At 44.4% G+C, this 12,795-nt stretch overlaps 1 protein-coding gene across 3 annotated transcripts in view; it reads right to left on the reverse strand.

Annotated features, from left to right (window-relative positions):
- NEDD4L (NEDD4 like E3 ubiquitin protein ligase) overlaps positions 1 to 12,795 on the reverse strand; it is a 335,334-nt gene that overhangs the window by 230,990 nt on the left and 91,549 nt on the right. For all 3 annotated transcript variants that reach the window (XM_024754790.1, XM_024754788.1, XM_024754787.1), the window contains exon 2: positions 63 to 136. In XM_024754790.1, the coding sequence (XP_024610558.1) occupies positions 63 to 136 (74 nt within the window). The remainder of the gene's footprint in view (positions 1 to 62; positions 137 to 12,795) is intronic.

Consider the following 12,795-nt stretch of genomic DNA (forward strand, 5'->3'; position numbering starts at 1 on the left):
AACTTGAAAAGCGCTTGCTTAAACTCTCTTCAGAAGCCTACCAGATAACAAAGCAAACATACCTGGCTCCGAAGATGTCCTTTTTGGCGAGATCAATTCCAGAAACAACCTTCACTCTGAGGATACGGGACTCTCCCTGTTGGAGAGGGAAAAAAAGTAGTTTACAAAATGGACTTTCAATCGATCGTTCTCTCAGCCAACATGCAAAGTCAATGATTACTCTTTACGCATAGGCGATCCTTCCTTACGCTGAAGTTCAAAAAGCAACATTCCAGCTCTGAAATCCTACAACCCTAGACATTTAGAGCATCCAAGTTAATTAAGCTCAAGTTTAATTCAAACTAGGTCATGCAGATCAACGATTCCTGCCACAGACAGTAAATATTTCCCAGCTGTACCAAGAACACAACCGCACACATGAAACCACCTAGATAAATGACCAAGTGCAATAACATACCATAAATTTCATAAATAATTCCTCCTTTGAAGTTAATATATTTGTGTGTGTGGCCTGAGAGAGGAATTTCACATGGTAAAATATTTCCTCAAAATTACGGTTTCAAAATGTTGGTGCTGGCAAACAAAAAAAATGTCTCATTCCAGTAAAAAGAAATAAAAAGCATCACCCTAAACGGAAATCACCCCAAAACATCTCAGAAAACATTCATTCATTCATCCCATCCACCTGCTTATTTATCCATTCCAATATTTTCTAAGCCGCTCCTATGGGCATTGAGCTTGGACGTGAAATATAGACATGAATATGCTGACAGTCTACAGAGAGTGATGGGCAGACGATAGCACAGGACCCTGTGATGGTACCATGCCAGGAGAAGTCTAGTCTAAGGGCTAAGACATTCAGGAGAGATGAGATGGCTTAGGGGGAAGGGCAGGCAGAAGTCCAGGATAACTCTCAGATTTCCAGTTTGGGCCAAGTCTTAACATCAATTGAAACAGAGGATCCAGTTGAATTCAAGGTGCCCTGTGAAACAACCAGGTGGGAAAAAAAATGGGATAAATGGGAGAGAGATCTAGTCTGGGCCAGAGACTTGGGAGTTATCAGTGTAGACCTGACAGGTGGTAGGTAGAGTTCAAGATCTGTGAGAAGTTATCCAAGACGAGTGAGAAGAAAAAACGGCTAGGGATGGAGCCCTTGGGGACCCAAGTGCTGAGGGGCAAGAGAGAAGTACTAGGAAATTCATCTACCCAATGTGTTTAGGCAAGACATAGGTGAGGGGAAAAAACCCTAAATGATTTGTAGGTTACGTCCTGTCAAAGGAGATAAAGGCAGGGTGAAATAAAACATGGAGTGAAAAGGGTGCTGAACCTTATCAATTAGCCGCCCAGATCAAGCACACATACAGGCAATCGGAACCCATGTTTGAGAACCTTTACTTTCCAGGATCCTTCATCCTTCCAACCATCCACCCCTGACACAAGGCTGCCCACATGCAAACACAACAAGGGACACAAACACGTGTGTGTTTATAATTCCCTTTCAAAGGAGGCCCGCATTCAAGTCTGGCAGGATTTAATATGTTTGGCAACCTTCATGAAAGGATTCAGCCAAGCCAGAGACCCTACTAAACAGGACCTAAAACAGGACCCTACGACACGGTTTACCAAAGCTCCCAGGGTTACATGCTCTTCCCTTGGTCCTTTAAGCAGGTGCTGAGTGCCTTCCCCTTGCTCTTACACACTCAGCTCACCACCCGTCACCAGGGATTCTTTCTTGGCACCTTATCTAGGCTAAGGCTCTTTTCTGTTTCTCATAGCAGGCTGCACCCCACAGCCATCATGTGACAGCTCCTATGGCCTACTCAGCTCAAGGAATGCCACAGTTGAAGCATCTTTACACGTGGATCAAAATTCGGCAACACACCTGTGGACAGTTCCTAGCACACCTGGGAAGAGCTTATGACCCACTAGTGCCCGTAGCATACCAATTGAGAACCATGGGTTAAAATGAAATCCTCATGTGCAAGGCGAAGAGGTTAAGACTTTACTTGGGGGAATAAGGAATCATTCAGAAGAAGAAATGAGGAAAAGGAACAGCTGGAGGGGAACTTACTTTTTATTGTCTCCCTGCCTCCCCCATCCCAACTCTCTGCCCCGCTCACCAATGACAAACATTGGAAATCAGCAATTCTCCCAGACACCACCGTGCAGAAGGGGGACAACGGCTGCAACCCCCGGAGGGTGGATACTGTTAAAGGAAAGCGCTACATCTCCAGGCCCGTCCTTGATGCTGGCTGAAGCAGATGTGTGATCTGGCGACAGAAGGGTGAAAGGACCTTTGCGGAGGAGGATGGAGGGTCTACAAAGCAGTAACTCTTCCAATGACCAACTCAGAGCAACACACCTAGTCTTGCGCTTGTGACTGATGTGGGAGCAATAAAGAAGGGACGGTGTGATGAACACCAAACTACAGTCAATCACAAGTCACGGAGAAGAAGACAAGAATTCTGGTTAGAAATGGTCTCTTTGTCTCACAGCCCTTGGGATTCTCGGAAATCCTGGGCAGAATCCTGGACTTTCCACCAACTCCAGAGGGGGCTCAGAGGGACCTTGTCTGGATTCTAAGGAATAGGGTGAGCCCAGCTAACACCCAGTTCCCTTAGGTTTAACGCTGGGTGCGTGTTCTTACATTGGACAGACCTACTCTGCAAAAGCATACATTTTAAAAGTCAGGGAACATTTATACAAATAAATGAATAAAAATAAATTTAAATGAAGGGATACCTAGAATTTTTTATGGAAACTGATTTATTCGTTTAGTAAACATGAACATCTGTTCTAAGATCTAGGGATACAGCAATGAAGACAGACAAAACTCCCACCCCCTACCCCCCCCTAGCCCACCTTCCAGTATTATTGAGAGTGTGCTATACCAGACCCCTCAACTACATGGGGAAACAAACCAGGAGGGTCTAAACACCTTAATATTTTGTACATACACCCATTCAGTAAACAAATTCTCACCTAGGAATCAATCCTAAGAAAATAAAAAATCCATAAAAATCCCCCAAAACTAGCTAAACGGAGTCATCAAAACATTTTTTTAATTTAAAAATGTAGGGGCTTCCCTGGTGGTGCAGTGGTTAAGAATCTGCCTGCCAATGCAGGGTACATGGGTTCAAGCCCTGGGCCAGGAAGATCCCACATGCCACGGAGCAACTGAGCCCATGCACCACAACTACTGAGCCTGTGCTCTAGAGCCCGTGAGCCACAGCTACTGAAGCCCACATGCCTAGAGCCCATGCTCCGCAACAAGAGAAGCCACCGCAGTGAGAAGCCCGCACACTGCAAGGAAGAGTAGCCCCCGCTCGCCGCAACTAGAGAAAGCCTGTGCTCAGCAACGAAGACCCAATGCAGCCAAATAAATAAATTTAAAAAATAAATAAAAAGCCACAAAAGTAGACAGTTAAATATTCACAGCAATTCCATGCAATGGGCTATAACACTGTCATTAAAAATACGTGAGAAACCATAAACAAGACGAAAAGACAACCCTCAGAATGGGAGAAAATATTTGCAAATGAGTCAACGGACAAAGGATTAATCTCCAAAATATATAAACAGCTCATGCAGCTCAATATTAAAGAAACAAACAACGCAATCCAAAAATGGGCAGAAGACCTAAACAGACATTTCTCCAAAGAAGACATACAGATGGCCAAGAAGCACATGAAGAGATACTCAACATCACTAATTATTAGAGAAATGCAAATCAAAACTACAATGAGGTATCACCTCACACCAGTTAGAATGAGCATCATTAGAAAATCTACAAACAACAAATGCTGGAGAGGATGTGGAGAAAAGGGAACCCTCCTGCACTGTTGGTGGGAATGTAAATTGATACAGCCACTATGGAGAACAGTATGGAGGTTCTTTAAAAAACTAAAACTAGAATTACCATATGATCCAGCAATCCCACTACTGGGTATAAACCCACAGAAAACCATAATTCAAAAAGACACATGCACCCCAATGTTCATTGCAGCTCTATTTACAATAGCCAGCACATGGAAGCAACCTAAGTGTCCATTGACAGATGAATGGATAAAGAAGATGTGATACATATATACAGCGGAATATTACTCAGCCATAAAACGGAACAAAATTGAGTCATTTGTTGAGATGTGGATGGATCTAGAGACTGCCATACAGAGTGAAGTAAGTCAGAAAGAGAAAAACAAATATCGTATATTAACGCATGTATGTGGAACCTAGAAAAATGGTACAGATGAACCTGTTTGCAGGGCAGAAGTTGAGACACAGATGTAGAGAACAAACGTAAGGACACCAAGGGGGGAAAACCGCGTGGGGGTGGGGGGGTGGTATGCTGAATTGGGCGATTGGGACTGACATGTATACACTGATGTGTATAAAATTGGTGACTAATAAGAACTTGTATAAAAAAATAATAAAAATTTTTTAAAAAATGAAGCAGAGGTCCTTGGGGAAAAAAAAAAAAAAACGTGAGAATCTGTCAAGACCTTCATTCATCCCACAAGTATGTACTAAGTAGCCACCGCGTGCAGGACTCATTATCTGGGGGCACAGATGGGAGCAAGATGGAGTTCCTCCCGCCTCAAGGAACCCACAATCTAGAAAACAGAAAGATGGATTACAAGCATATACAAACAAACAAGCCAGATGATTTCTGATGGTGGTTGAGTGCCTTGACAACAACATGACAGTTAAATAGAAGTAACTAAGTAGAGCGAGAGGGGAGGCTATCTAGGACTGGTGGTTGGAGAGGTGACACTGAAGCTGACGGGTGATGGGGTGGGGGGAGTTTCACTCAGGGACGCTGGCAAGTCCCACCGCCTGCAGAGGGCAAGTCCAAGAGGAGAGGCCAGAGGGCCAGCAGAGGGAGGGAGAGCAGCATGGCCGGTGGGGTCAGAGAGCCGAGGCGCCAGCCTCATTAGAGGGTGGGCATTAATGCAACCATCTTTGGAAAGTTTCAAGCAGGCGAGTGATAAAATTTGACTTCAGTTTTTAAAAGACCCCTTCAGTTGTTGGGGGTCAGCGACTACAGGGGAACAAGAACAGAAGCAGGAAGACCAATTATAAGAAGATCTGGCAAGAGACGGTGGGGCTTCACATAGGGTAGAGATGGAGAGGGAACCAGATTTTGCACACAAAAGCATGTTCGAAATAAACGATTTGGTTTCTTTTGAAAGTTTCAAAACGGTTTACACAACTGAGTTAGAGAGCAGCTCGTGGTTCAACAGACTGTTTCCCTTTTTGACTCAGACCTGCAACTAGATTACGTTTCCCAGCATAAACTGCAGTCATGTGACCAACTTCTGGCCAATGAGATGTGGACAAAAATGATGGACACATTTTCCAGACAAGGTCCCCCCACTCACCCACCTCCATTCTCTTCCCTGTCCCCCCCGCTCAATGGAGAAAATCCTGAAGGCCAAGAAGGGGGAACTCCATGAAAGGAGGGGAGTGGAATAGAGCATCCCCTGCCTCACCCTGCCCTGTCCACCACCACCTACTGCCCCTTCCCAGACAGTGAAGCGGAAATAGACTGGTACAGTTTATTCCCACTGAAAACTGAAGGTTGCTTTAGCAGTTAGCCTGCCCTCGCATACGATACAGTCTCATTTTAAAATACATCTGCTCGGTGCTTTTTGACTACCTGGAGGGGTTGGATAGGGAGGGTGGGAGGGAGGGAGACGCAAGAGGGAAGATATGGGAACATATGTATATATATAACTGATTCACTTTGTTATAGAGCAGAAACTAACACACCACTGTAAAGCAATTATACTCTAATAAAGATGTAAAAAAAATAAAAATAAATAAATATCAATTACATATATGTACAGGAAAAGCCCTAGAAAGGATGATGATAATAGTGATTACCTCTGGATAATGGATAACATCTTTCTGCATATTTGCATTATTTTCCTTTTGAAACATTAAATATTTTTGTTTGGAAACTACATTTTTGTAGAAACTTCAGGAAATACATAAGAAAAGAAGGAAAAATTTAAAATCACAGGCTTAGGCAAACAGACTTCCATATTTCTAAAATGAATAAACCTTTTCTGTCATAAGAAAACACAGCTACATGTTGTATTTTAGCCAACTCACAAAGGTATAGAGCTGTCTATTTGGAGGATGTGAAAAGGGTCCTCGCATGTAATATGGAGGCAACGGCTGGGAGATAAAAGGTAGAGAGGGCCTTTATTGAGCGCTTACTATTTACAAGCAGCTGTTGCAGGAAATTTCGCTTTGCTCCAATATTTAGGCGCAGGACAGCAGGAAAGAGAAGGCTACTCTATAAAAATAGTTTTTTACACGTGGGTTTCAGACATACAGCAAAAACTTCTTATCTTTGTTTCCTCCAAATAACAAGGCTGCACACAGATAAGCAGCCATCGTCACTGTGAGGAAACACCTGACCAGGTATGTGACTCATTTATCAGATGCAACGGGCCCCACGCCGTGCAACTGTACTCTCTGGAGCATTTTATTACTTTCCTAAAATCTATGTGTGACATTTTGGTCCCTGGCTATGACTCTGTAGAATTAAATATTTAACTAAGGTGGCTTATGACAGTGAAAATATTGTTTGGCAATGGACTGTATGAGGCAGAGAAAGCAAGGCAGAGAAGAGGTGAGGCCAGATAGCCACAGGCTTTCCCATGACTTTGAGGGGCTCCTCCCATTCTAGTCATCAACTGCCCTGCATTGTTATTGTGTAACAGGGAGGATTCTCTGCACTTGACAGGTGTTTTTCTTTCCCACTTAATTTTCTAATTCTTCATCAAGACATTAAACAAGATACGGTGCTCAAACCATAAATGAGTGGCACAGAGGAAGTCCGTAAGCCGGGTGGTATTCCAAAGGCTCATTTTGTAAGTCAGTTGTTTGCAACTCGGCAGCCTGCTCACATAAACTGTGTGTAAGTGGTTACCAGATTCCCATGCCCACCCACAAAACATATTAAATACATAATCTGTCAAAATCGTTCCTATGGTAAAATAAATCTCAAGTGCAACTCAACACAAGGCACTAGAATTTACCCTGTCTCCTGTGAATCTGCCTTGAGAAGATTAACTTTTTTTTTTTTGAGAAGATAACTTTTATATTGATATTTGATTCCCTATTCTTAACAACGGCAGATTCCCCCCACCCCAAAAAAAGAAAGTTGATATCTGGGCTGGGAACTAGTGTTGTTACTCCATAGGGATCCACTGTGACCCCATGTATCACACACACACCAGCTGTCCCTGTGGATGAGGAAGTCCTAATCCAGGGACTTACATCTTGATTATTCTCCCCTAAATTAATTTATGTCTTTACCTTCCCAATTCTACAGTATATTTATAGTTCTAGTTATTACCCATGACACTTGCAGTAACCACTCTCTAGATTAAGAGAGATAATTGATATTTTTTTGTACCACTGAAATATCTAAGTTCTATATAAGTCAACTAATTTTAGTTGCTTTAAAAAATAAAACAACATATGGGAAGTGTCCACATAGTGCCTGCTACCCAAGAGATACTGTTAATCTCCCCATTCCTACCTGGCTCTCGCCCTAACTAGGAGACAAGATCCTGGGCCATACATTTTTTAAAGTTTCCTACATCGACCCATCTTCCCCAAATCATCCCACATTCCTGTCATCTCCAACTCTTGTTATATCCTGTCCTCTTTATCTTCTTTCTGCCTTTTCTACCCCAATTCCTGCCCCCTAAACCTTTTCCCCTCTTCACTCTCTTGAGGGGTTTCCCAACCTTACACTGCTGGTAACTTTTCTCTCTCTCTCTCTCTCTCTCTCTCTCTCCCTCTCTCTGTGTGTTCTCCACTTTGACCTAATGACACATTCAACCAAAAAAAATGTGTTGAGTGATTTATGTTCAAGGAATTTTTGCTAGCAGAAAGGAGGAGCTCAAAACTGAACAAGATGCATTCTTCTCTGCCCCTCGGGGCCTTACAGTCAGCTACAGAGGTTAGTACACACACACCTGAAATATGCCTATAATACGGGGTGAAACAGAGGTGTGAGATACGTGTGGGGAGAACAAAGATAGAGGATGGAAAATGAGAGCAGCCCAACACCAAGGCTACACATCCAGCTCAAGCTCAGATAACACCAATGACAGCAAACAGCCCGTACCTACAGGACCGTCCACAGTAGCTGTTACCACTGTCAGCCCAACACACAACATCTGAAACTAGTGGAAGTCCCAAGGATATCAGTTCCGGAAAAAGCTACAGAAACATAGGATTCTGTGCAAACTAAATTTCTTAACCTCTACTAGATGACAACCATTCTTCGTGTCAAATGGAAACGCTAACGAACGGGAAGAAGGGAAAGGATGACCCTCCAGAGCAGAGTCAATTTTAATGCACAAGGTGACGGACTTTCCGAAATGATGTTGTGCGGCTTTAAAGTAGGTCCATGAATTCTTGAAATTCCGTTCTTCAAGAGGCAGGGCTTAATTTCTCTCCCTTGCTGGGGGTGGATTTGGTGACTTCTAACAGACTGTGGAGGAAGTGACGGTGTGTAACTTTGAAGACTGGGTCATAAAAAGCAAAGCGTTGTGTCTCACTCCCCCTCTCAGATCACTCACTCTGGCGGGGACCAGATGCTGCCATGTTGTGAGGACGCTCAGGCAGCCCGATGAGAAGAAAGGTCCATGTAGCGAGGAACTGAGGCCTCCTGCCAACAGCCATGTGAGTGAACCGTCTTGGAAGTGGGTCCTCCAGCCTCAATTAAGCCTTCTGATGACAGCATTCCCGGCTGACATCATACTTCAACCTCATGACAGATCTTTGCATGCTATGTGCCACCAAGGCATGAATCAGAGCCACCCAGCTAAGTCATTTTTGATCTCTTGACGCACAGAAACTGTGAGATAACACACGCTTGTTTTAAGCTGCTGAGTTTAGGGATAATCTGTTACACGGCAATAAAGAACTAACGCACGTGGAGAATCCCATGCAATAATTAATGGGAGCCTGATTTCTCTCTTTGCTAAATTGAGATTTTCCTGTGCATTAGGACAATGTTTCAATACAAGGAAAAAAACACCAGTGAGAAGAAAGACCATTGCCTGTATTTTCTATCACGTAACAAGCAGTGACATTTTTAAGGCAGGATTAACAGAATTTGGTTGACTTGCTCAATATAAGCTCATCAGCTATATTATTTTAAGTAGTATGGAACCCCCATGCCCTGTTAGTACAGTCAAAATCTGAAACTGGGACAACTCCAGAAAATTTCAGATATATGATCATAAGTATGACATTAAAAACAAAAATTCCAGAAAGAATGGTGATAACATGAGTGTCGCTGTGAAACTTACATTTGTCTTTAAAAACCAACACTCAGGGCTTCCCTGGTGGCGCAGTGGTCGAGAGTCTGCCTGCTGAGGCAGGGGACACGGGTTCGTGCCCCGGTCTGGGAAAATCCCACATGCCGCGGAGCGGCTGGGCCCGTGAGCCATGGCCGCTGAGCCTGCGCGTCCAGAGCCTGTGCTCCACAACGGGAGAGGCCACAACAGTGAGAGGCCCGCGTACCACAAAAAAACAACACTCATTTAAATTCATCCCGTTTTCTTCATTCGGCAGCCTCAATTTGAGTTATCACTAACAGCGGGATGGTCCGTCAACCAACTAACATAGCCTCAACTGTTCCTTCTTCTAATAGTTACTGGGTGCCTGTTATGTGCCCTGCTCTATGTCCTTGCTGTTGATGTGTGGCAGCTTCTCTCGTCCTAATTCACCTGCCACCTCACCAGCGCAATCTTTCTAAAATGTCTGTTCTCCTTGCTCCAGTGGGACCTCCCCATGGGCAAATGGACCCAATTAAAACTCCTCCCTGAAGGGTCACCACAACCTGCTCTATCCCCAACCTACCTGTGCTCTTCATGGGAACCTAACTGCCCTCCCCTCTGCACCTGCCCAGACAGCACCTATTCACACCCCATGGTCTGCTCAGGTCCACATGGTTGTTCAACCAAAAGTGCTTACTCTGTCGTGAAAAAAGTACAAGGAATAAGGAATCAATAAGACAGTTCACACCCACAGAAATTCACTGTCTATGTATCAGGAGAACAACATACACATGTAATTACAAGATGACACGGTAAGTTTAATAAAAGCAGTGGATGGTATTCTGCAGGAACTCAGAGGAGAAAGAAGTTACTGTTCATGTGACGGGTGGGGAGAGGGAAGTAGACTAGAAGGCTGAGTAAAGCCCCAGATGAGTAAGAATGAGGAGAAGGGAAAAGCATCCTTTCAGACAATGAGAGAAGCATGAGGGCACCTCCAGACGGAAAGAAGGTTAGTGAGCAGGGCTATGGGGGAAGGGAAGAGTTGTCCCGGCCTGGTTTCATCCTCTGTGCTGTGCAAGGCAAACACGGTTAGAAGGTGAGGGACAGGTTCGCCAGGTGACAAGCAGAGGACAGAATGAAGGGAGGTGGGTCCAGAGAGAAGGACAGGGAAAGCAATGACATGGGCTGCTACACTGTCTGACAGGTGAGCAGCACAGTGGCCCTGGATGGAGGATACGGGACTGGTTCCAAAGCTATTGCTGGGGGAGCAGCACGGATTGGTGACAGACTGGCTTTGCAAGACAAGGAGACGGCATCAAGTCAGGTTTCCAGTTTCGGTGCTAGTGGGGGAAGATGCAGTCAGATGACAGAAAACAAAGGAAGAAGAGCGGGTCTGAGGCTCAGACAAATAAAAGGACTTGGGTTTCTCGATCTGGGGTTATCTTCCCAGCGTGCAGGTAGAGATCTCCAAGAGGCTGTCAGAGGTCAGAAACCAGAGCTCAGTCCAGAGGTCAGAAGTGGACCCCCAGTGTGGGAGGCCCTGCCTCTGAGCCTGCCTTCAGACTGGCCATTTATTCTGGTACTTAAGTCATAAATCACTGTCGTTCTTTTTTTTGTTGTTGTTAGGTAAGTCTTATTTTCTCAACTAAACCCCACGGTTACATGGTCCAATATGGTAGCCACTGCCTACAAGAAGCTATTTAAATTTAATTAAAATCAATTAAAATTCAGTTCCTTGGTAACATCAGTCACACTTTTAAGTGTTCGACAGCCTCATATGCCTAATGGCTACTACACTGGACAACACAGAGAACATTTCCATAATCACAGAAAGTTCTACTGGACGGTGCTGCTCTAAGGGCACCAACTCAATGCAGGAAGGTAGCAGGTTTTGAATTATGTCTCGTGAGAGGGAAGATTGGAAAGAAGGGCAGGAGGAAGGAAAGGACCCCAATTATAACTTAGAACAGTGCAGAGGAGTTAAACTATGGAACACAGTGATCTGGAAATGAGACAGGCGTTATGGTAATCACATGTTCTAGGATCAAGATTTCTTCTCAAAGATTAAAGACCAGCATATGCAAATTATGTACCTATAGATTAAGAGCTGAGAAGACTAATAAAGCAAATACTATGCAGTACAGCATGGTCTCCCTGCGTCTAGACATTTACAAAATCGTTCTATACATAGGAGAATTGCAGAGATGGTGACTTCATAGCGAGTGTGATAAAGATCTGGGAGTTTTCACTGATGAGGCCAGTATCCTAACAAGGTTGCTAAGTCCTGCAAAATATTCACAGAAAAAGCATTCAGGAGGAAAGAAAAGAGGTAAAATTCCAACAGGGATTCTTGGTCCCTTTAAGAGAACTATGGATCTCCTGGACAATAGAGGCAAAGGGCTGGTGGAACTGAAAACAGCTGAAGGAGCGGGGGTGGCCGATGACCTAGAAAACTACCCAGAGGGAAGCCAGACCAGGCCCACAGGATGACCCGCAGGAGGAGACCGCAAGCGCATGGGATGGAACAGCTCTATCTGGGCAGACTGGCTGCGACCATGTCCACCTGCTCCAGAAAAGCACGGCTGTCACAGAAGACAAATTCCACGAGAATCACATTCGAGCATCCATACAATTTCCGTCACTTCTAATGCCAGCTCTGCATGGCTTGCCCCGAACCACGCAGGTCTGTCTCATACTCTCCTTTCCACCCCTCCGACCAAATACTGTGTTGACTGTTTCGCCTGAAAAGTGCTGGCATTACATTTCTTTCTTTTGGTGACAGCCCTGGATGCCTCTGTTTCTGACTCAAATAGAACAGAACCATGGCATTCCCAGCGGTCACTACGAGTCCTTTGCGGTTATCACTAGTCTATATCCTTTCACCTGGAAATACATCCCTGAAAAAGCGATGGAGGAGCAGGTGGGCTTAGGGGTCAGCGGTAGGCTGAGGAGTTAGCAATGGGTGATGGCCAAGGTCAGTCACAGGCTAAGTGGCGCCTGCATTTCCACAGGCCTCACACCTAACATGACTCAAACATACACCTCGGCAAGAATGCAGATTCTTCCACGTATGGATAGGTTTTTAGACTGGCTCTCAATTAGAAATGTTAAATCCTCAAATGCCAAGAATCCATAGCAATTCAGTGACAATGGGGAGGGGCGGGGAGGGTACCAGTGAACGATGTCCACGAGACGGCTGTGCTGGCAAGAGTCCCAGCTTCCAGGACATCGTCACTCTCCTCCACTAATTCAAAATTCTCTTCGTACAGTAAGAGTTGGTAAAACTCCATGTAAAAGGTCTTCAAAGAATCCATTTATCAATGGTCTTTTTGTTCCAAACCTAATCATAAGACAGGAAACATTTTTAAATTCCTTTGAGATGGCTAAGACAAGAATTATCTTGTGTTTCTAGTTCTAAAACTGATAATAAACAGCTGCACTTTGTTGAAAGCCAAAAATCATAGCTCCAAATCTAAAATTA

Source organism: Neophocaena asiaeorientalis, unplaced genomic scaffold (assembly GCF_003031525.2).
Source record: "Neophocaena asiaeorientalis asiaeorientalis breed wild unplaced genomic scaffold, Neophocaena_asiaeorientalis_V1.1 scaffold124, whole genome shotgun sequence".
Lineage (NCBI taxonomy): Eukaryota > Metazoa > Chordata > Mammalia > Artiodactyla > Phocoenidae > Neophocaena > Neophocaena asiaeorientalis.